The sequence below is a fragment of the Gastrolobium bilobum genome, unplaced genomic scaffold, assembly GCF_033153095.1.
Source record: "Gastrolobium bilobum isolate Gb01-03AN ecotype WA unplaced genomic scaffold, APGP_CSIRO_Gbil_v1 utg16848, whole genome shotgun sequence".
NCBI classification, from domain to species: domain Eukaryota; kingdom Viridiplantae; phylum Streptophyta; class Magnoliopsida; order Fabales; family Fabaceae; genus Gastrolobium; species Gastrolobium bilobum.
The window spans coordinates 146,310-168,682 of record NW_026899058.1 but is presented as its reverse complement, the minus strand read 5'-3'; the positions used below and the strand labels follow the sequence as shown (position 1 = coordinate 168,682).

At 34.8% G+C, this 22,373-nt stretch overlaps 3 protein-coding genes across 3 annotated transcripts; 1 reads left to right on the top strand and 2 right to left on the bottom strand.

Annotated features, from left to right (window-relative positions):
- Nucleotides 1-2,055: 2,055 nt before the first annotated feature.
- On the bottom strand, nucleotides 2,056-7,319 carry LOC133286722 (probable pectin methyltransferase QUA3). The gene is made up of 7 exons (XM_061484177.1): nucleotides 6,601-7,319; nucleotides 5,646-5,849; nucleotides 5,351-5,561; nucleotides 5,001-5,262; nucleotides 3,932-4,306; nucleotides 3,132-3,227; nucleotides 2,056-2,535 (listed from the first exon to the last, which is right to left on the bottom strand). Exons 1-7 carry the CDS (start codon nucleotides 7,045-7,047, stop codon nucleotides 2,328-2,330), a joined length of 1,803 nt encoding a protein of 600 aa, XP_061340161.1. The 5' UTR covers nucleotides 7,048-7,319; the 3' UTR covers nucleotides 2,056-2,327.
- A 3,358-nt stretch (nucleotides 7,320-10,677) lies between these two features.
- On the bottom strand, nucleotides 10,678-14,874 carry LOC133286719 (COP9 signalosome complex subunit 1-like). The gene is made up of 6 exons (XM_061484174.1): nucleotides 14,288-14,874; nucleotides 13,029-13,349; nucleotides 12,719-12,835; nucleotides 12,522-12,607; nucleotides 11,520-11,754; nucleotides 10,678-11,149 (listed from the first exon to the last, which is right to left on the bottom strand). The coding sequence occupies exons 1-6, from the start codon at nucleotides 14,681-14,683 to the stop codon at nucleotides 10,973-10,975; spliced, it is 1,332 nt and encodes a 443-aa protein (XP_061340158.1). The 5' UTR covers nucleotides 14,684-14,874; the 3' UTR covers nucleotides 10,678-10,972.
- Nucleotides 14,875-15,809: 935 nt separating this feature from the next.
- On the top strand, nucleotides 15,810-20,996 carry LOC133286751 (plant UBX domain-containing protein 8-like). The gene is made up of 11 exons (XM_061484203.1): nucleotides 15,810-15,899; nucleotides 16,155-16,229; nucleotides 16,425-16,879; nucleotides 17,021-17,099; nucleotides 17,185-17,304; nucleotides 17,875-17,997; nucleotides 18,097-18,303; nucleotides 18,381-18,500; nucleotides 19,383-19,526; nucleotides 19,837-19,893; nucleotides 20,791-20,996. Exons 1-11 carry the CDS (start codon nucleotides 15,810-15,812, stop codon nucleotides 20,896-20,898), a joined length of 1,578 nt encoding a protein of 525 aa, XP_061340187.1. The 3' UTR covers nucleotides 20,899-20,996.
- The last annotated feature ends 1,377 nt before the right edge of the window (nucleotides 20,997-22,373 follow it).

Genomic DNA, 22,373 nt, shown 5'->3' with positions numbered 1-22,373 from the left:
TTACCCTAAAACATGCCCAGAATTTAAGAAAAGTAAATTTCAAATCACTTCCATGTACTGCATATAAGCACAAAAGACAACTCCAAAGACTATAATATCATAGTTCTATGAAACAGTATCTGTTCGTCTTCGTCATTACAACAATCTCAGCCCATACCATGATGTCCTCCTCTTACCATATGGTTCTTGTTTGATGTGTTTGGACTCGTGCAGTAGCTAGCAGCAGTACAAATCATGATTTTGGTTGGTTTTCGACATTAAATTACAATCAATGGCTAGTATAATTGTGTTACACGTTTTGTGGTTACATCTTATCTTGTTTATACACATTTCATGAGAAATTGGTACCAAATCTGAATCTGAATTGGTGATTGGTATCAGAGCTACAAGTTGAACTATCAGTACTCAAATTTCACTTCAATTTATAATGTTAGGTTTGGAACATCCTTTTTGGCTGTTTTCTACACATTTCAGTGTGCGTGTATTTTCATATACTAAGATCCTGAACCGATTATTATGAACCGGATTCTATAACTAAGGATTGCATCTTGATATAAAAAAATTCCGTAGACACAAAGTTCTGTGGGTTCCATTTATTTAAAAAAACAAAAACAAAGAAAGTTGCTATTTTTGATGTTAGTGCATGAGAAAGTTTTGCTTCCCTCTTATATACGAAGGAAAACTACACTTTCATGTTGCATGAGATTCATCTCTCATGTTATATTCATATAATTTTTTCTCTGTCTAAAAACTTGGTGGACCTCCCATTATTTGTCTCACAGCATAAGATAATTTTTCTCCTATTACACGAGAGAAGTAAAGCTCATATAAGAACTTTTTTCCTTAAACAAATAATAAAGAACTTGTTCCAATAGTCAATGGCAGGAGGTAAAGTAATCCCAAAATTTAGCACTTTCTTATGGGAAAATTTCAAAAACCTTCCTGTAATTTTACTTATAATCATTTATTTCTTCCCAAAATTTTGAATCATTTACCTCTCTAACTTAAAGTTTTTTTTATCATTTACCCCCCTAAGTGAATGGGGTAAATGATAAATAACTTTAAGTCAGGGGGTAAGTGATACAAAAATTTAAATAAGGGTGTAAATGATTCAAAAAATTTGTGAGGAAATAAGTAATAATTAAGAAAACTCATAGGGAGTTTTTTGAAGTTTTCCCTTTACTTATTTACTGTAAGGATTCATTGGATGTTTTGTTGCAAGATATTCTTTTTGTCCTGCAATATTAAAGTTACTTTTTTGCCCTCATTGTCACAAAAAAACAACTTTAATATTATATCTAATTACTCCTCGAAATACATAGTTAAAAATAAATTATAAGACAAAAATCTCAGTCCTACAACACAACACTTTTGACATATCATGGCACTTTCCCTAACTCCCATGCCATGTTTTACGTGGAAAGTTTTTTTTGGTTATCTTACCAGTGTCTTGCCACACAATTATAGACATGATCCCTACATTATGGAAGGACCTAGATACTGTTAGACCAACGCTTTAGAGTAGGCCACAAATTATAGTTTAAGGACAAGGACAAGGATAAAGGGCAGACGCGGAAGTACAAGGTTTCTTAACTTGCGAAGGTATAAATGAAGATCGATTGTATTATTGTATTTTTGCAAATCCATAACTTTCCTGTCACAAAGGAATTTAAGTACAAGGGCATAACTTTATTATTTTAAAATTTTATTAGAATCACATGTAATAAAGGATTGCACTCGTCATAAGTGCCATGAGCCAGAACAGTAAGCCCACGAATAAGGCTAACAGATAACAGCATCAACCGTGTCACAAGGAAAAAAAAAAAAAAAAGCTTGTCCTTAAATAATAGTATGTCTGGATGAAGAAATTTGAAGGAAGAATGAGAACGCATGATGATAAAAAAAAAAAAAAAGCATTGAATTACAAGTGATCCTCATAGCTAACAGAAAATATTGCTAACACTGGCTTCAGTGGCTTGTGCTTTCCACATAAAACTTCAGAGTCTTCAAATTAGAATAGTGATGATTGTTTTTCAATAAATAAGCAACAATGAATTAAAACATTGAGTTACAAGTTATCCTTATAGCTAAGAGGATATATAACTACCACTAGCTTGTGCTTTCCATATAAAACTGCACGAATTGTTCACATCTTTTCGTTTTCTCAGATCCTAACCTTAATTTTCTCCTTGTATAAACATTGAAAAAAAAAAAAAAAAAAGCGCATCGCTTTGGTGCATAGAGAAGATAACTTTGAAAACATCATTCTCAAAAGAGAGAGAAGGAAATTTCACCTAAATTACACAGCTATGTTAGTGGGAAGAGAATTAGAGCTTCCAGAAGGTCTTGGTTGCAACTAGGATTTTCTCTCTGCCATGTGATTCAGGTTCTTTACTATATATGGTAGGCCTCCACCTCACTGCACGAGCAATACGAGCTACTTTGTCAATTGCTTCAGGGTTATCCCTCACAACAACTGTGCCTTCTGGGCGCAGCATTCGATCTATTTCCACCATCAAATCAACAAGGTTACATCTGCAATGAAGTCATGAAGCAATCAAGGTGAGCTCGTTATCTATGTGAAATAGTTTTCTATCAAAAGTGATACAAATTATGATATAGAATATTAAAATGCATTCAATATTAATGATATAGAACATTCATATTAAAGGAAAACAAAGGTAATCATATTAAAACATATCGTAGATGCAGTGAAGGACGTATGAGGCTTCAACATACACCAACAAAGGCTAGCAAGTAGTAACACTGTTAGTTCCAAGTAGATCAAGTAGCAAAGGTATACTAGGGTTTATTACAAATCTTTTATTTTAAAACAAAGGTATACTAGGTATACTAGGCTTTATTAGATCAAGTAACACATGAATAATAGCCACAAGTTAGTTCAGGTAGCAACTTTTTTCTCACACTCCTCCACTTGTTCATGTTAGAAAATATTTTAAAACAACTGAAGTTTCAAATTATAAATTCAATCACATTATCATCACGGGCATTTTGAATCAGTCCAGGTGAAGAAAATCGTAGGATTGTATGATCCTACGATATTACTCGCGATTTTAACTAATATGATCCAGAGGCTGTGACTTCAAATTACCATTTTAGCATAAAAATACCTGCTTTTGCCAGAGGCTGGATCCTTTATAAGTGATTCAATGCTGGTCACGTGGATCAGATCATAGGTACGAGGATATGTTGAGAAAGGTTCACACCTGGCAACAATAACCAAACGACTTAGATCCAAAAAATATATCTATTACAAACTGTAATACATGTTCAAGTACACTGAATAACAGTTTTGCCTTAAAGCAGGATCCTAATTAAAAGTCTAAAAGAGGTGAAGTACTTCAGAAATTCAGTTGTCATTTTTATAAAGATAACCAGAAAATTCTGACTCCTTTTTCATAGAGGACTCCTTAAAATCACAAAATCATACAATTATAAAATATGTTAAAAGATTATTTACTGTCCCGAGTCATTTATTACTGCTTAAGTGAGGAGATTTTAACTGCCACAAAATTGAAGCTGAAATGAGAACTAGGTCAGATAGAGAAATTCTGATACAAGCAGAAGTACATAGCAAAATGCAATATAAGATACAGTGGAAAGTAGTAACTTCCCAGAAAAGCAAAGCCATGAGCATGGCAAACAAGTAAAAAATGAAGACCAGGTATTGACTTGTAAAAAACATAATTTCTGTGAATTACTAGCTGAATGAAATAGTCTTTGGAGTGATAGCATGAAAACTCTTTATCACTAAATACACAATTTCTGCACCCTACAACCGATTTTCAGGTCATGTCAATACTCAACAATGTTAAGGAAGATATCTTTACCATTGATTAAGGCAAGCCAAAAGAACAAACACAAAAATCCTTTTCAGATAAAATGCTCGAAATTTTCAGCAAAAACTCACCAATCGTGATAGACTCCAATAAGGCCTCTGTCAAAGATCACATCAAGAGTGGCCGGCTTGCGAGCTGGAACTACATTCATTACCCACACAGGATCAGATTTTAGTGCTGCCGCAAAACCCCCAAAGAATGCATTCATGTCCATGACATTGCGTACAGCTGGAGTCCCCAATTTTATCTTTAGAGAATTCTTATAGTGCGCAACCCTCCTTACCCATCGCTTAGTGTCAGCCTCATATACATCAGCACTATTTTTCCTGAGCTTGGACCTAGGTGGCAGAGCAGTTAGCCTTTCTGGCCACTTGGGAATCATCCCAATAGCAAATTCTCCTTTGACAGAAGATATCCTAGTGACACATTTCTTCAATTTGAAGTACCTGCAAAAGGAACCATCTTAATCGTGGAATCCCAAGTAACCACTACGAGAAGTCTGTAAACAAAAAACAATGATAGCATTCACCCGAGTGCTATCCTTATCAGTCCATATGATACAGAAACATGCAGTGACTAGTAGGGGTGTAAATAGACCAAGGTAGGCTAGACTTTGGCCTAAATAGGCCAGGCTTATGCAATAAACCTTAGGTATGGCCTGGCCTGTTAGCCTGTGTAGGCCCAAATTACAAGTCTTGTCTGACCTATATTTAAAAAATAGAAGCTTTGGCCTAGACCTGTTAGCCTATTAAACATTCCATAATTAAAAAAATAACTAAAATAATATTATCTTATTATTCAAAATTATTAAAATAATAATTTTATTTATTCTATTTAAAATAAATAATATGATATAGGCCGACCTGTAGACTTATAGGCCCGATATGTACAAAAAAACCTATGGCCTGCTTTCTAAATAGGTTTTTTTAAAAGTCTAAGCTTGTTCTATTTAACTATGTGTAATAGGCCAAGTCTGGCCTAATATAGGCTAGGCCGTAAGTCCCTGATGGCCGACCTAGTAACTAGCAAGCATAAAGGATAGATGGTTCATACATTATCAATGTTGAACATGGCAAAATGTGAAGGAAAGTAGTAAGAGGGAAAATGAACTCAAACTAGCAATAGCCTATTGGAAATTACCAAGCAATACTTGGGTCATGTGAATCATCACATAACTCAAGACCAAATTCATTTTGGTTGGGGAGACACATATCCGCAGTTGGCTTTTTCCAGATCACAGTGTTGCCATCAACAGCAATCAGTTCAAAACACAGAGCTCTTGCCACAGCCTGGAGATCAGACCATTCTTTATCTTGTTTGGGCCACTGAACAGGGGGACCAGAGATGACTAAATATCCACCAGGGCGAAGTAATCTATCTACTTCTATGAAATAAGTTGCATCTGCAAGGAGGAGTTTCTGCATTAGGGCAGTGACATCTATTTAGAAGATTGCAAGATATGCAAATGTGGGCAGCAAAGAAGAGCTTACTGTAGGCTGTAAAAGGGATTAAACACCGAGAGCAATGGATCAAGTCAAAGCCAAATGCAGGAAATGGGAGTCTGCGAGTACCAAGCATAGCGACAAAAGCTGGTATTCCTCTTTCCAGAGCAAATTGTATCTGTGATTTGTGTGAATCTCTTGGAGCAAAAGACATGGTTAAGATGTTTTGAGCTAGTAAATATCCTCCAAAACTAGCAACCTGTAAAACATGAGATATATTTGCACGTTAAACAATAATAAATCTACTATAGTCTCAAAAGGAAAAATGGAAAATAGCTCCTACCCCACACCCCATATCAAGAGCAGTCCTCAGAACACCACCATTCATTGGAATGTATTGACCGAGTTTTTCAATATACTGCACCGCTCCATCTGGAAACATTGTGCCACCTCCAGGGAATATAAAGTGTGGACCCTCACGTTTCATCCATCCCTGGTGACCTTTCCTATCAGCAATCTTGTTGTGTGGCATGTTGCTGTGCCATATCTACAGAGAATGTATTTAGTACTTTCAGATAGATGAATCACTAAATGAAAATCAACAACAACAATCTAAAATATAGTATGATATAACATTGAACTACCTCATCAAATGTAAATGAGAAACAGGTTAGGTAAACAAAGAAAGAAAACAATGCTATGTTATGTATTTCCATTTATTTTTAAAAAACCACAGTGGGCTATTATAATGGAAAGCCACTATTACAAAAATTTAACAGAGGATCCTCAATTTGTCAGGGCTCCGTATAAGCTACTAGTAAATCAGGGCTGAATATAATCAATTTACTTTCCTTCCCTCACCTCTTTCCTCTCCTCATTTTTCTTATTCTATTATCTCTCTATCACCTTTTTCTCACTTTCTTCAGACTTCATACTAAAGTCTAATTTGAACAGAGAATTCTATTAGATCACCAATTACTTAAAAATTGACATTGCATTTGTGAAGTGATCCTGACATGAACCTTTACATCTATTACATGCCAATAGCACATCATAATTAATTTCTCAGTTTAAGAACCAAAACGCATCGATTTAAAACCTCAAACAGATAGTCCAATTCCAAACTAAAATCCACAAAAACAAACTCCTATCTTCCAAATGCGATAAATATTGAGTAGCAAAACATTAATATAATAACTCCCTCAGCAAAACCAACACAAAACACCATAATTAAAAAAAAAAAAAAAAAACAGTTACCAACTTTCCAACACTTTCTCAGCATCCAAAACAATTCATACCTTGAGCAAGCTTTCAGGCCACTGAACCGAAATCTTGTAGCCATTGGGCGGTGGAATGAGACAAAGGGGAGTGTTCTCCGGTGGAGGGCAATGCCTCTCTCTGTAATAATTCATCTCTCTACTCAGCTGGCTGTTCAGCCTCGGATCCTCACACGGCATGTGGTCCACTTCTTCGGCGGAGCACGCCTCAATGATCTGCTGCTGCCCCGCCTCGATCGCCGCCACGAGGAGGTTGCGCTGCCGCGGATCGGAGGCGGAGTGAACCAGCGTTTGGCGGCCGGAGGCGGCAAGGGAATCGCCGAGAGGCGAGAAGACGAGGAGGAAGAAGAGGAACACGAGCCCGAAGAACGCTGCGGAGATAAGGTCCAATAGCCGCCATTGACGTGGGTTGATGTTGATGAAGGTGCTGCTGCTACGCTTTGAAGCAGGGAGGTTCACGTGACCCATTTTGGAAGCAAGTTGGATCTGTTCAAATCAGCGTCTGGGTTTTGGGTTTCGATGCATTTTGGTGTTAAAAATCGGTGCTTTTGGTTGAAATCGGGAGGGATTGTTTGGTGGGTCGGAATATGTAATTGGGGTATTATCTGAGTGTGTTTATAGTTGAGGATGGTTTTTGAGATGTGTGTTGGGACTCTTTTGGTGTGAGATTGAGATTTGGATCTTAATTTGGAGATGAAGGATCTGAGATTGTGTGTGTTATTGTGGTTTTTGTATGCATGTATTGCACCATTCAGTGAGAAGTCACAGTATTCTTCTGTAATTGATTAATGACAGTGGAGTATTCTATTCTGAAATGACGGTAGATAGATCCTATATCAAGAAAGGTAATAATAAATTAATATTAATGAAAGGGAAGCAAATAATAAAGTACATTATATTGTATTCACTGGATAAAGTAGCTTAAATAAATAATGGAGAAGGGAAGATTCCGTTTGAAGGAAGATGTGGAAGGAGGGAATGTGATGATACATACGGACATACCTTCAAGTTTTAGTAAATGCTTTGGAGGGAGATTGTAACAGCACGTGGTTCCCAGCGATTAAGAAAATGCTGAGAAGATTGGAACTAGGATAGGAGTATAATAACAAAATTGGATGTTTACAAAAAGAAAAAATAAATTGTTCAGAATTTTATGTTTCTTTGTCATGCTTTTTTTTTTTATTATCTCATTTTCTTTAATTTGATTCATATGCCCTTCCAATTTTATTTTATTTTAATTCATACATTAATAAAAAAGAATCTTTAAATTTCCTGCTTTTGTTTTTGAATGATGGTGTAAAGTAATTATAATAAGTGAAGTATGTCTTATCAAACGATTGTGTTTAAAACGGAGAAGTGTAACATATTTTCATTTATAAATGAGTAATAGGTTATTTGTATTGAGTAGTTATCAACGTGTTGAGTGAAAAAAACCTCTAACAATCATTGAAAGAGACAATCTGATGCAACGTGTTGCATCTTGAGCTTTTTTGGAAATGGAACTAGGTTTGTATCTTTTAACGGGTATAATATCTCAATGTATGAAATGCTCATGGACGCAGTGATATACATCAAAGCTCACAAAGAGCTACCGTGAGTGCTGTCGCAGATGGGGCTGCAAAGGACAGATGTGTATAAGGCTACCGTGACTCTAAAATTTAGCATGGTAACAACTTATAAAAATATTTGATATTAGATGCCTCTTCTGTTAGAGATGAGCTTATATAGGAGGGAGAATATTCCCTAACGATGAAAGAGAAAGAATGAGCCAAAAATCATTAACCAATATCTCAACTTTGCAATGAGACACCACCTCACCATAATATGTACAATGGTGAGCTATATAAGGATGAGGGGTATTCCCTATAGTGAAGTCATGTGCTCACTTATGAGATGTTGTAGATTTGGTTGGCCCAATTCACTGGGCCTATGTGGTTCGACCAAAATAACGTGTTTTTTTCTTAATTGCATTGGTTAGAATTTTAAGTAAACACGCCCTAAATTGCTAGCTCTAGGTTATTAAAGGTATGGAAGTTCTCTTGCAACTTGGAATGTGTACCATAGCGGATGCCTAGATAACAATTCACAAGAAGGTTTTAGATTACATTAGGGAAGAAATGATACTAACCTTTTTTCCTCTCTTCAAAAATATATTTGTTGGGAATTGAATCTCCGTTTACTCGACCTGTGTTATTAACTGAGCTATACTATTGCTTGAAATTATATCATTTTAGTTGGAGTACTAACACCATTAATGAGGGGTTGGTTAAGTTCTAGAATTTAAATTTGACTTTAATGTTTCTACAGTGAATGTAGATAAGTTATCTACATTTGCTCCCAAAACAACATCGTTTTGAGTTGAAAAATTAAAAAATTATAATGAAAAAGACTATTATAACTTTGAAATAAATTATAATTAAAAAAATACCTTAATTTCTTACTCAAAACGACGTCGTTTTGGGCTCAATGTAAATAAGTTATCTATATTGATTGTAGAAAAAGCGAACCGTTTAAATTTGTAAAAAAAAATACACATAAAATGAAGAAAATTCAAAATCCATGTAGCTCCTCCCCATATATGCTCAACTTTTTGCCATCTTCAAGGAGTTTGGGTTCATAATTTGGGGCAAAGGGTGGAGGTATGTTGAGATCAATTCTCACTCTAAAGGATTGTATTTATAATTAAAATGGTGACGGTTTTTTAACTAATAATTAAGAATTTTCATATAATATAATTATGTTAAAATAAAATATGAGATGATGGATTTTTACCGCCGTATTCCTATGAATCTCCTTATTTTCCATCTCATATCTTGACTCTTGACACAAATTCTGGTCGCAGCGAGAGTGGAAGGTCACTTCTAACTTCTAAGCATGTTATTAGGACAAGTGAGTTGCTTACTTTCTTTGCACGATGATGGGTGAAAGACTTGAACTGTCCCCCCTCCTTGATGTCCTCAAATGACTCAATAAGCTTGATAATTCAAATCAAACCAAACCAATTAAATTTGTGTATATTAATTTGAGTGATTAATTTATTTCACTTTGAATTTGATCAAATAACAGTTACTATTTGAAATGTTTGTGTGGTGAGATTGAAACTGTTTTTCTGGATAAGGTGTATTATTTCAATGTAATGGTGAATAGTGATCAAAGAATCAAAGCTCAGTGAAGAGTAAGCGTGATTGTGCTCTCAGGCGAAAACTAAGACCAAAGATAAGAGGTGTCTAAGGGCACAGAGGCTCTGAGTGTATATTAGCAGAATAAAAACTCTCCGAATGATATGCAGAAGATGCCATTTCAATGATTGAAGACCGATATTTATAAGTTATAACTGGGTTTATAAGATTCACTAATAATGACTAAGAGAACAAGCCATAAACATTTTGCCCAAGTAGGCCCTATGTATGAGGCATGCACACTCATATAGTCATGTACGTGATCTATAAGTTGTGCTGATACAAGGAGTGAAATCCTCAAAAATAAGAATCTTAAAATCTCATTTTAAGAAATCGAACTAATGTAACTTACCAAAAACACTATTGATTTAATTTTTAAATTCACAAATTTTCAATTCAGATTCAGATCCAAATCCAAACTCGATCATGGGGTGATATTCTTTATTTTTTATTTATATTATTATCCAATATTTTTTAATTTTAATTTTTGACACGATGCTAAATTATTACTACCACTAACTTGGTTACATTACATCACATTTTCTTTTATATGAAATATTTTTTGTATGAATTATTTTTATGTATGAAAAAAGTGTGTATCATTTTAAAGGATGTAAAATTGTGTCATTTTAAATGAGAGAAAGAGATAGATAAAGGAGGAAAGAGAATAGATAAAAAAATATAAAAGCGTGAATCCCACCTTTTTATGAGAGTAAAATGACACAAGTTGTGTCATTTAAAAGAAAAAACATTTTTTCCTTTATGTATTATTGGCTTAATTTTTGTTTGGATTCTCATTTCTTAACTTGCAGTCAAACTACTAACCCAATGACCTCACTGACCCAAGCAGTATATCCCTCATAATCATCAGAGAATAAATTGTCAGAGCAAAAAATTATGGGGAGAATGATTTCGAAGCATCAAGACTCAAGTATGTTCTACACAATGAAGTTACAAAAAAGAGGTGTTCTATCTAATGGAATAACAATAAATAAGCAAAGAAAGAAAGAAAGAAATGAAGATAGTGTGACAAATTAGTTTAAACTATGAAAGAGTATATACAAAAGCAATCATAATATGTCGTTACAGCAACCTTGATTCAACCTACCACAAGGTAAGACAAACTTTAACTTCAGTGCAGAAACTTGCTCCATTACACTTTACCAATGCCTGTGAATATATAAAAGAACAACCTTCCTCCCATTGAATCCATATCAAAGTTTCCTTGATGCCCTCAGATTGTAGTCATGCTTGATTAGATTTGATCTCAGCAACATAGATCGAACATCACGATCAAATTCCCTTCCAGTTTCCAGAACCCTTTGAAAGGTGGCATTCCTTTGATCTGCATGCCGTGCATACAAAATTTTGTTGTGCGAATCAATTCGAGCCTGCACAGGTTCCATAAACGATAAGCTTTTTAAAACCCAGACAGACTATTTTCTTGTAAAAGAAGCATTACACAATTTAAAATCATTTTGGCCACAGGCAAATAAAATAGGAAATAATTTTATCTTCTACACACAAATAAAAGTGTGTGCCTTTTTTTTTTTTTTCCCTTTTCTTTTCACATGACCCCACATAGGCCCCACACACTTTTATGTATGTGTAAGAAATAATTTTATCTCCTATGACATGAGAAACATTAAACCCATAAAAAATATAAGAAGCAAGTAATACTAAGATAGATTTTGCCATTATAAACACAGCCCGGTTGAGATACAGAACACAAAAAGCAAGGCTTAGTAATGCGAACTACACCTGTATCTGATTATCAGTAATCAAAGCTTCAAGTTCTTTCTCAAGTCCAACAACAGTTGTCTTGAATGCATTAGCCATCATGTTCAAATCAACAGAAACAAATGGATGCGTATACTGGATAAGGGCTTTGTGACGGATTTGATCATAAAGTGTCTCAACATGGTCATGCAAATGTATATCAAGTAATAGGTTTGCTTTGAGGTTCCCGAGGTATTCTAGACATGATGCATAGTGGCTGCAAAAATTCAAAAAAGAGATCAACATTTACACACATAGATGTAGAGAGAGTAGAGTAAAACACTGAAAACAAACAATTTGAGTAAGATTTTATACATATATATATATAGCAAAAAGAGGGCGAGCCTTGCAGAGTCTCTTTGCAAAAAATGCAAAGGTAGGGCTACTTACAATCGACTGTAACCTCTATCCTTACAAAGTTGGAGAGCCTTATGCATACGGATTTGCTCTATATATAAAATAATTTGAATAATATTAATATTAAAAGATGCAACAAGTCACTTTTCACCACTTCAAGAGCATTGAAAAATACTGTTATAAAATGTTTTATTTTGAAAAACACAAATCAAATGGACAACAATTAGAAATGTCAGTGAACTCTAACCCTCCCCCTTATTAGACAAAATATAAAATAAAATAAAAGATTTATTGACAACAATAACCAATCATAACAGATAGCCAGCCCCAGAAAAATAAATTAAGTCTAACTGTCTAATGAGTTCATGTCTATATTCTCCATGCAAAACAATCCAATCCAAAGTTTTAAAATTCTGATCACTTTTTTCCAGAGAAGCAGCTTAGCATCATGGACAAAGAACTTCATGTACCTAACCTGTCCAGTGCAATTCCACCTAATTGAGACCTTTAATAATTTAGTTTCGACTCACTTAGCCAACAAAAGAGAGTGATGTGTGGTGACCAATCTCAATAGGACGACATAAGTGAACAACAAAGAAAACTAAGAGAGCACAAGCACCAACTTACCTTGAGTAAAAATCATTTATCAGTTCCCTTACTTCAGGTACTAACTCTAAGAAATTCCGGAAGTTGGAATTGTCTATAACTTTGTTCTGCAAAACAAAACAAATAAAATCATGAAGACAATGTCATCAATGTAGCAATTACTCACAGTACACTCACTTACAAGAAGAATCATCATATCAATATAATGGAGTACTTGCCTTTAACTCTGTCCGATCAAATGTAGCAAGTGCACAAAGTCCTCCATACGTTGCAACATCTTGAGGTGCAATTACTTCATTATAGTGATTTCCCAGTTCTGGGCCTGTTTCTAGAAACTGCATTAAATAATGAAAATGAGATTGGAAAAGTTATAAGCATTGAAGTTAAAAAGGTTATAATACATTAAACACTGATAAATGAATATGAATCCTCAAACTCCCGATCAGGGATTTCATAGATCATGAAGTAATCCTAGAATGCTCTAGTCTAGGCTGATTCTGAGCAGAAAAAGAGAGATAAGGAACAGACCTTTCGGGCAGCAAGCTTGTACTTTTTGGCCTCTAGATTTGCCAATCCTGCAGCACATCGTAGCTTTGCAACCGTTATTGGGTCAAGGGCTTCTGGTACCTGTTCTGCCTTGCCAACATAGCTTGTAACATGAGGAAATTGACCCATCTCAATGCTGACCAGAATCGCACTCATACACATATGAATAATATGCTTTGATGTGGTGCAATAATCCCGGGTACGGACATAACTTTTAAAAGCATCCCCCAATTGACCATGAGCATAGTAAAAGTCTCCAAAATCATTGTATCCCATTCTTATGCTTTCTTTAATCAAGTTTGTCTGGCAAAAAGAAAGGAAAGCTGAAGGAATAGATAGGCAAAAGCAGCAATATAAATTTAATTAAGGTAGTTAAAGAAGGAAAAGGAAAAAGCAGGTCATATTAGCATCATACAAGGAGAGGCTATCCCAGTAAACAGAAATAAATCACTAAACCTATTCATGTGGCTTCATATTTTTATTTTTGTTTGGGTGGTATCCACCTAGTGTCTTTACCATGCCAATTATGGAAAGAAACACTCTTGTGTGACGAACACTTTGATAAAAGGTAAAACTCCACCAGGATACCACTTCAGAATTTACATTACAACCATATCAAATGGAAATGAAATGACAATTTAATCTTGCATGTTTGATACATTTCATCCGAGCACTAACACAATCACCAAATACAAGATGATGCAGAATTTCCAGTCCAGTAGCAGACAAATGTAAACAACAACCATCTACCCTCTAGAGGTTCACTGAACATGGTAAATATAACTAACTATCTGCAGATATTTTTGCATCAACCAAACACCAACTCTTTATCTCTCAAGCTACACACGTGACCCATAAATAACTACCATTGAGTATCAAAAAGTACGGCGAAGAATGTGATAAGGTTGCTGAATGTATACAATACAATAGTAAAAAGCAGATGCAACAGAAAAACCAAAGTTACAGTCAAACAACAAAATTCATCAAATAGCAATATAAACACCAAGGACTCTGAACCTAAAAAAGAGTTTGAATTAAACAAACAAGGTTCAATCCATCACAAAAAAGAAAAGAAAAGAAAAAAGTTTCTTCACAAACACTATCTGTTACCAATAACACGTTTGTTTAGATTAGTATATTTGAGTTTAAAATCTAATTACAAAAGCTCTTAGTGCAAAAACGAAGAAGGAAATTTTCACTAAAAAATAATCAAAACGAAAAGCGTGAGAAGAGAATAATACCCTATAGGCATTGAGCTCGTTATCGAGCTTGTCCTTCTTCTGCTCAGCCCTTCGATCAACGGCGTCACACCAAGCCCCGTCCATCTCGTAGTTTGGCCCCAACCTCCCACCGATCTTCTGCACCACTTCCCTCAATAGCTGCGTGTTCTCCCCCTTCTTGATTTCATCGTACGCCATGCGAAGCGCCTCCAGCTCCATCGGCGGGTTCATCCTGGCGGCGATGAAGAGCAGCCGCATGATCTTCGTGCGACCCGCGTAGAGCCCAGCGTACGCTTCCACATCCAGCTGCTCGCCGCTGATGATCGCCCGCCGGCTCCGCTTCTCGCCGTCTTCGTCGCCGCCGTTGGCGTAGATTTCGTCGATCATCGGACCCGAGGTCTCGTCGTCGCCGTCCATGTCGGTGAGGGATTGGGATTGGGGTTAGGGTTTCTGTAGCAGAGGTTTGTTTCGGTGCGGTGCGGCTCACTGGGTTTCTTAGTACTGTGACTAACTGACTATGCACTGAGCTCCGTTTCCACTTCCAATCGCAAATCCTTCTCCGCTCTACTAAATAACTAAACGTGGTCGTTTCATTCGTGGTACGTTTTGGGTTTTTCAGCCAATCTATTCTTCCAAACATAATAGCATAATAGGCAATGTCTTAATAAATTACACATGAAGATCGTAGAAGAAAAATTGAAATAGTTAGGTGAACGAAAAGAATAATAATCGGCTTTTTACCAAAAAATTAAAATAAAACATATCTCTACTTACCTATCTAATATGGATAATCAGATAATGTGCTCCTTGAGCATACACATTCCCAACACATACCTCACTCAGCATTAAATGCATAAATAATTATAAGAAAATTAAACCGGTGATATTTTTTTATTACAAGAGTCAAAAAAGTCACAATAGTCTATTCTTGAGCTTCGTGTTGTCTCATATTTAGTAATGTTATTTATATAATTAAATTTAGCGATTAATTTTTTTATATTATAATTTCTTTTTATCTTTTATATATATAAAATTATGTGAAACCTTTTTTTTCCTCTTCTTTTTATTTGATTCCACGTGAAACCAACATGTTTTTTTATATGAGAAAAATGTTTATTTTTTTAGATGATTAATTTTGTATCATTTTAAATCCTTCAATTAACGGTAAAAATTTATTGGGTGAAACATATTAATTAATTAATAATTCGCAATAAAATTCAACAAATTCTAACAAAAATAAACGACTAAAATATAAAATAACACAATTATATTTTCTTAAATGACATATATTTTTCTGTTCTGTATTTAGGAAATAAAATTTTATCGTTATCTCTTAAATTTATTATATTAAATATCATTAAGTAATTGAATAATAGTATATAAAAATTTCTGTAACGTTAGTCACGCGTCCTGGGTAGGATGTGACACATGGAAAAGAATAAAAAGTTGAAGAAAGGTGGCGCGAATGCCCATAATCATCCCAATAATAGACACTTCACAGTTCACTCACCATCTCTTGTCGGTTCCTGAGATCGTGTTAGCAATGGCGACGCCGTCGCCCACACCGAACGCCGTCACAACCTTCATGCGAATCACCGGAGCACCAGAGTTCGTTGCCGTCCAAAAATTAGAGGTCATCTCATCTCATCTGCTACATCGCATTCACGCACTGCAATTTTCTTGTTTCTTTATCTGATCTGTGCCATCTAACGCTCTTTCTCTCTCTAAAAAAAATGTTACATTCTTACTCCAAAACCTTGGCTCTGTTATTTCTTTCTTTATCATTTATTATAATTTCGTTTTTTATTCTCCAAAACCATGCATTTTTAAGTATAAAAATAGCAAACCCTTATATTTCTTGATATTTTTTTTTTTAATTGTTCTGCAGGAATATGGAGGCAATTTAAATGCAGCTGTTAATGCCCATTTTATTGAAGGGGATAGACACATGTATGACAATGTGGTTCTTTGAATTTTCTTTTATTTCCTTTCGTATCCTCTCAACATTTCTTAATGCTGTTCTTGGAAATTGGATTATTTATGATCTTACTGAGTTACTTCACTTGCTGTATGTTTTATTAATTTGTTTTATTGTTTTCCTATTTTCATTTTATTTTACTAATTTTGTTATTTCTTTTTATTTAAATTACCTAGTCAGGGGCAAAATCTTGCTAATGCCACACAGTATAATAATTACTCTGATGGGAATAATCAAAACCATGTTAGATCACGTGGAGTTATGCCTTTTCTCAGTGCTGCTAGAAGATTTAGACCTTCACTATTACTTGACTCAAATTATAGGAGAGAACTTAGAGATCTGTGTAATGGGACATTAACAAGTCATGCACCACTACCACCACATGCTATTCATCCAGGGGAATCGACTGAAGTTGCTGCAGGGACCAATAATGCATTTGAGCCTCCCTATCGATCACGGTTGAGCTCTACAAGTGCAGATATGACTGAAAATTTATCATCTCATGGTCGAGGAGTTTATGGGACAGATTATTATCAGAATGACTACAGTTTAGCTCAGTCAAACTCCTCACATGTTTCTGATAATGATATAGAGGAAGCAATGATTCAAGCTGCTATACAGGCCTCAAAAAAGGAGAGCAGAGAAGGTTCTTCATTGAAGCAATTTGGTGTTCTTAATGTATACTCATAGCATAAATCTTACCACATTGTTTTTACTTCTATTCGTTTATGCTTTCCCCCCGGCCCCCCTCTTAATGAAACATTATTTCAGGGTTCATCCGATGCTGGGCATCCTCAAAGTCATTCTCAACAAGAAGATGATGATTTAGCTCATGCAATGTCATTGTCCTTAGAGGTTTTGGAATCTTCTTTTAATTCGATGATTCAATTTATACTTCCCTAATATTTCTGATTTTTAGTTTCAATTGTATTGAATTTAGATTGCAGAGCAAGAGGAAGCAATGCGTGAGCATCTAGTAAAAAAAGAAACGGAAGGACTTGCAGTTCATGATTTACCATCCAAGGGAGAGAAAAACAACAATAGCAGAAGCAGAAAAGAGGTGCGTATTTTATAAACCTGATCCTATTTTTCATATCCATACACAAGACAGAAACGTATGCATGCATTGGGGATCTACATTGAAGATGCAGGGGCCCAATCGTTCCAAAGTTTGCAAAACTTGAAAAAGTTTCAATTACATCTTACTTTTTATTTGGTAATTATGTTTTGTCACACCCACAAAAGTTCATGTTTTACTTTAAAGCCCTCAGGGTTATATGTTCTGGTTCTGGCTCCTCCAACTTTCTCTTCCTAGTTTTACCATCTCCATTCCTAACCAGTGTTTATTAAAATGCATAGAAACTTCTACTGAACCATTTCAGGTTATGAATCTGTCATTGTCTGATGGAATCAATTTTGTAAATTTGAAATAGAACTATAAATTTTCTGATATATCAATTAAACTTGAAATTTATTAACTTAAGTTGGCATATGTTGTCTGCTTATCATGCATTCGAATGCAAGCACTTCAGAAGGTAGTTTTTAGGAGGATTTGTAATTGATTATCCAATCTCACTTGGAAAAGAAATATTTATTTTTCTTCTGACAAATATATTTTTTCCAAGTAAAGTTAGGAACATCATCTAATCGAGATTTAGCTCAAGATGCTGCTCAGCCATTCATGGGTCATCCATTAAACCACAGTGCTGGTGGTCATCTTCAACGAAATGAAGATATGCTTATTGCTGACAAGGTACCATACCCAAGAAAATATTTGATGCACTTGGGAAGCTTTATGTCTAAAACTGATGATTGTTATTCTAATTATTTCTTGCTTTATTTTGCAATGTAGTGGGGTATTTCTTCTGATGAGCTTAATGAAGCATTGATGCTTGAAACTGCACTGTTTGGTGAAATTCCCAATCACAGTTCTCACAAACATTCATCTTTGCCTGATCTGCAACATCATCCAGAAAAAATTGTGAATCCCAAGATGCAGTGTTTGTCCAGTGCAACATCACAATTATTAACTGACACTCAGTTGCTGAGACAACAACAGGTTAAGTTCTTGCCTGCAATAGCCATCTGATCAGTGTTCATGACAGGATAGCATAACGTGTCAACAATTTTATGCAGGATGCTGACTATCTAGCCTCGCTACGAGCTGATAAACAAAAGGAATTCAATTCTCTCAAGAAAGCTGAAACCCATTCCTCAATGGAAGAAGAGTCATGCAAAAAGGTGCGTGAAAGAAAGGTAATTCATATGCTGAGTTCTTGACTTGTTGACATTGTTCCAGCTGTTAGCTTAGCTAAGAAGCATTTTCAATCCCTTTTGCTAAATCCTAATCCTTGGATCATCCATGTATGGTTAATGTTAGAAGTTTAAGTCATCTGACCTTCAAGTAACTTCTAGTCTTGACCTTCCATGTAAGGTTGAATGGTCTAGATTAATAACCAATTGGGTCTTGCTAACGTGGTTGGGTGGGTAGGGTAGGGGTATGGGTAGGGGTCTTATTTTTTATCTCCAATGTGCTGAAAAAAGAATTCAACTTGTTATTTAAGTTAAATATTCTATTTTCTTCTAAACGGAGAGGATTAAATTGACATTGATGATTTAAAACTCTCATTTTGAACAACTAAAATCCTTTTTTAACATCAATATGATTTCTGCGATTAATATGTGGTTCAAGCTATAGCTAAGTTTAAATGTAAGATTCCACAGAAGTATGCAAAGCCATTCTTCCTGTGCAGCTCTTTTGAGATAGAACCAACATTTTTGACTTCAGTGTGGTGCTCAGCAAATGGTCATATTAAGGAGGCGGAGTTCCTTGACATCAGTTCTGGAGAGCATTATTATATTGATTGATTCCATTTGTCTCTTGCATTTGTGGCTTTTTCTATGAAGCATCAATTCAAAAAAGGATCTGTGTCTTCCGGACTCATATTGAGTACTCATTAGACATGTAACTGACACTTGTATTCTAAATTTTGCTGTATGACTGTTTCGGTCTCCAGGTTGTGTCCCGTATATGGTGCATGATTCTTATGTGTTTTATTTTGGGGGGGCTTTTGCAGGAGGATTTCTTGTCCTTTGCTTTTAAAACACTAAAGAATTGTGTGCACCTTATGGTTACAGGAATTGGAGAACATGCTTGATAAGAAAGAAGTTAGGCTTTCCAAGGAACCACCACTAGATGATGAAAATGCAATTACTATAGTTGTTCGAATGCCAGATGGTGGTCGATGTGAACGGCGCTTTCTCAAAACTGACAAGCTTCAGGTAAAGTTAGTGTTAGAATCAAATTCGTTTATAATACTGAATGAGATTGAACTCCTGATTTAAATTAACCTAGATACTCATTCAAAGTTTATTTAAGAATTATCCTTGTGCCCTACCAAGAAACTGGAGGAAAATAACCTCTTATCTCAGTTTAGAGGTCATCCTTTGAATTTTATTTTCAAAGAGTCCTCTCTATCCTTCCCTTATTTACTTTATGAAATAAGCTTTTTGGAGTAATATGCCTACTTTACATCTGTGAAAGTTGGCATTCTTGTCTTGGCTAACGACAGGTCATTTTGCTACCTTGTAGTTTCTTTTTAATTTCATAGACACTCTTGGAGCAGTGAAGCCGGGCACCTATAAAGTTGTAAGTGTTTCTTTTCATATCCACTTGATTTCTGGACTGAACCTTCACTTTTTTTTTTTTTGGTACATACCTTCACGTTATTTTAATATGGCATGGTTTCTGACAATTGGGTAACTAAAGGTGTTGTTTAGTTGTGCATATTCTTTTGTCAAGCGGTGGGTATTTCATTGATAACTAATTATGTTGTGCTTATCAACATCAACAACACTTTTATCCATAACCAATTGGGGACGAACCCTGGTGATTTTTACACTGCTTTTATTAACATAATTTTTTATTAAGGTTGTCAACTTCATGGCCGATGGATATGATCTAAATAGCTTAAGATGAATCTCAGTGGCTTTGTTTGCGCACATTTCATGAGAATTATGGTTGTTTCCAGTTTATGTCAACTTAAATACTAAGGAATGCAAGCCATTAGGGTTAGCATAGTGATGAGGGGTGTAGGTAGTTATATAATAGGTTATGTGTTTAATTCCTCAATGTATCCCAAAAAAAATACACTAAGGAATGCGTTTATTTGTATTGGTTGATAATATGTAAAACGTTAATGTGAAGTGATCATATATTCATATCAGATTATATTGATTTTCATAATTCTCATACTCCAATTCCTGTCGGTTTTACGTGACCCATTAAATACCTTAATTATATATACTTTCTAATAAATATATCCTGAAATTAATTTGGTCATTGGTGTGGTTATAAAGATGATGGCACTCAGAATTTTTTTTTTCTTGGATTTATAGTATATAATACAATTATATTAGTTAAACTGATTTCTTTTTGTATACGTGGAAAATTATCTTTATCGTTTATTGCATTTAGCCAGCATATGATATCCGTGTGACTGAGATGCATAAATGATCAACTATCAGTGCTCGGATATTTGAACAGGTAAGGTCATATCCACGACGGGCTTACAGTATAAATGATAGCTCGTCAACCTTGTATGAAGTAGGCCTCAGCAGCAAGAATGAGGCTTTGTTTCTGGAGGTGATTTAGTTTTATCCATCTCCCTGTAAGTATCATGGTCTGTGTATATAGATTAACACCCAAAAATATTACAATGCTCCCTTGAATTTGTAGAGACAAAAGAATTATCTTTGAGACAAAAGTCGATGTTATCTCTGTCTATACAGATCTCCACGTTACTTGTCAACTATTATATTTGGATATGAAAGAGTTGGCTATTGGCCAAACATGCTTGATCATTTGATGGAGCTTTTTTCTAATTCCTAGGTGTATCTTTCATTCCAAATTTAGAGTGATTAGGTTGTGAATAAGTTTCTTTTTGAGATTTTAGTTTGAAATTAGTAGAATAAATTGGGTGGGTCTTATTTTCTTTTTTATTTCCCAGCTTTATTTAGTTGAAGCTTTGGGATTGACAGAAAAGAGAAGTATCGCAACCACTTGCTAAGTGAATGGCTCAAATTTCAAAGAACATCGAATTTATTTTAATTCCTTAGAAAAAAAAGTATTTATATTAGTTTTTTTTTTTTAGGAATTAATGTGGGTTTTTTTGAATTTTTGAGTTATCACAATTTTAAAGAACTGAAATTTTAGAGATTATAAATCAATTTTTTTTCCCAAGAAATTAAAATGGGTTCTGTATTTTTTATTGAGGACTTAGAAGTGTAGTTACTTTAATTTTTATGAAATTTTACCATGATTGTTATTATATATATATATATATATATGTGTGTATAACGTTCATATTCTCTTTCTCTTTCTTATTCTTGTATGAACTCGTGGTTCTTATTTCATATATTTTTAGATGTGTGTAGATATAAATATATTTATTACAATATAAAAAATATTAATCCCATTCTTTAATTGGGGTGATGCTAATCATGATTAAGTCTCCGTTGCCCAACGAAATGGAATTGGGACTTGCGAATTGAAGTTTCCAGAGCTTTGACGTCAAAGGGTTTGCTAGATACTTCTCAGCAACAATACCAAATATATATTCCCACATGAATATAAATCCATTAAGGTGGCATTTGGTTGAGGAAAATTTTTTTAATACTAGGAAAATGTAATTGATAGGAAAATGGTTAGAAAGTGAGTTAGGTAGGAAAGTTAAAAAAAAGTTGTTTGGTTGCGCTAAATATTACCAGGCAAATTGATAAAGGTTTTTAAAATGTATGTTTGGTTGATGAAAAAATATTAATGGATAAAAAGGATATAATTACCAATATAACCCCGAATTAGTTACTTTATTAAAAACAAGTAGGTGTGTTTGCCATTTGTCTTCCAACGGTAATTTCCCATTTTTGAATTTTTTTTTCGTCGGTGACCATTTTCTCTCTTGCTACCTTCAAAGTTGGTGACCAGGCTTATTGCATCGTTCGCTCGAGCTCCTAAACATAGGGTTTTTGTATATTTGATGAGACTACTATCACCACGCTTGTTTTGTATTATATTTGATATGGTGTGATGAAGGGTACAATGATATGGTACTGCTTGAAAGTTTAAAT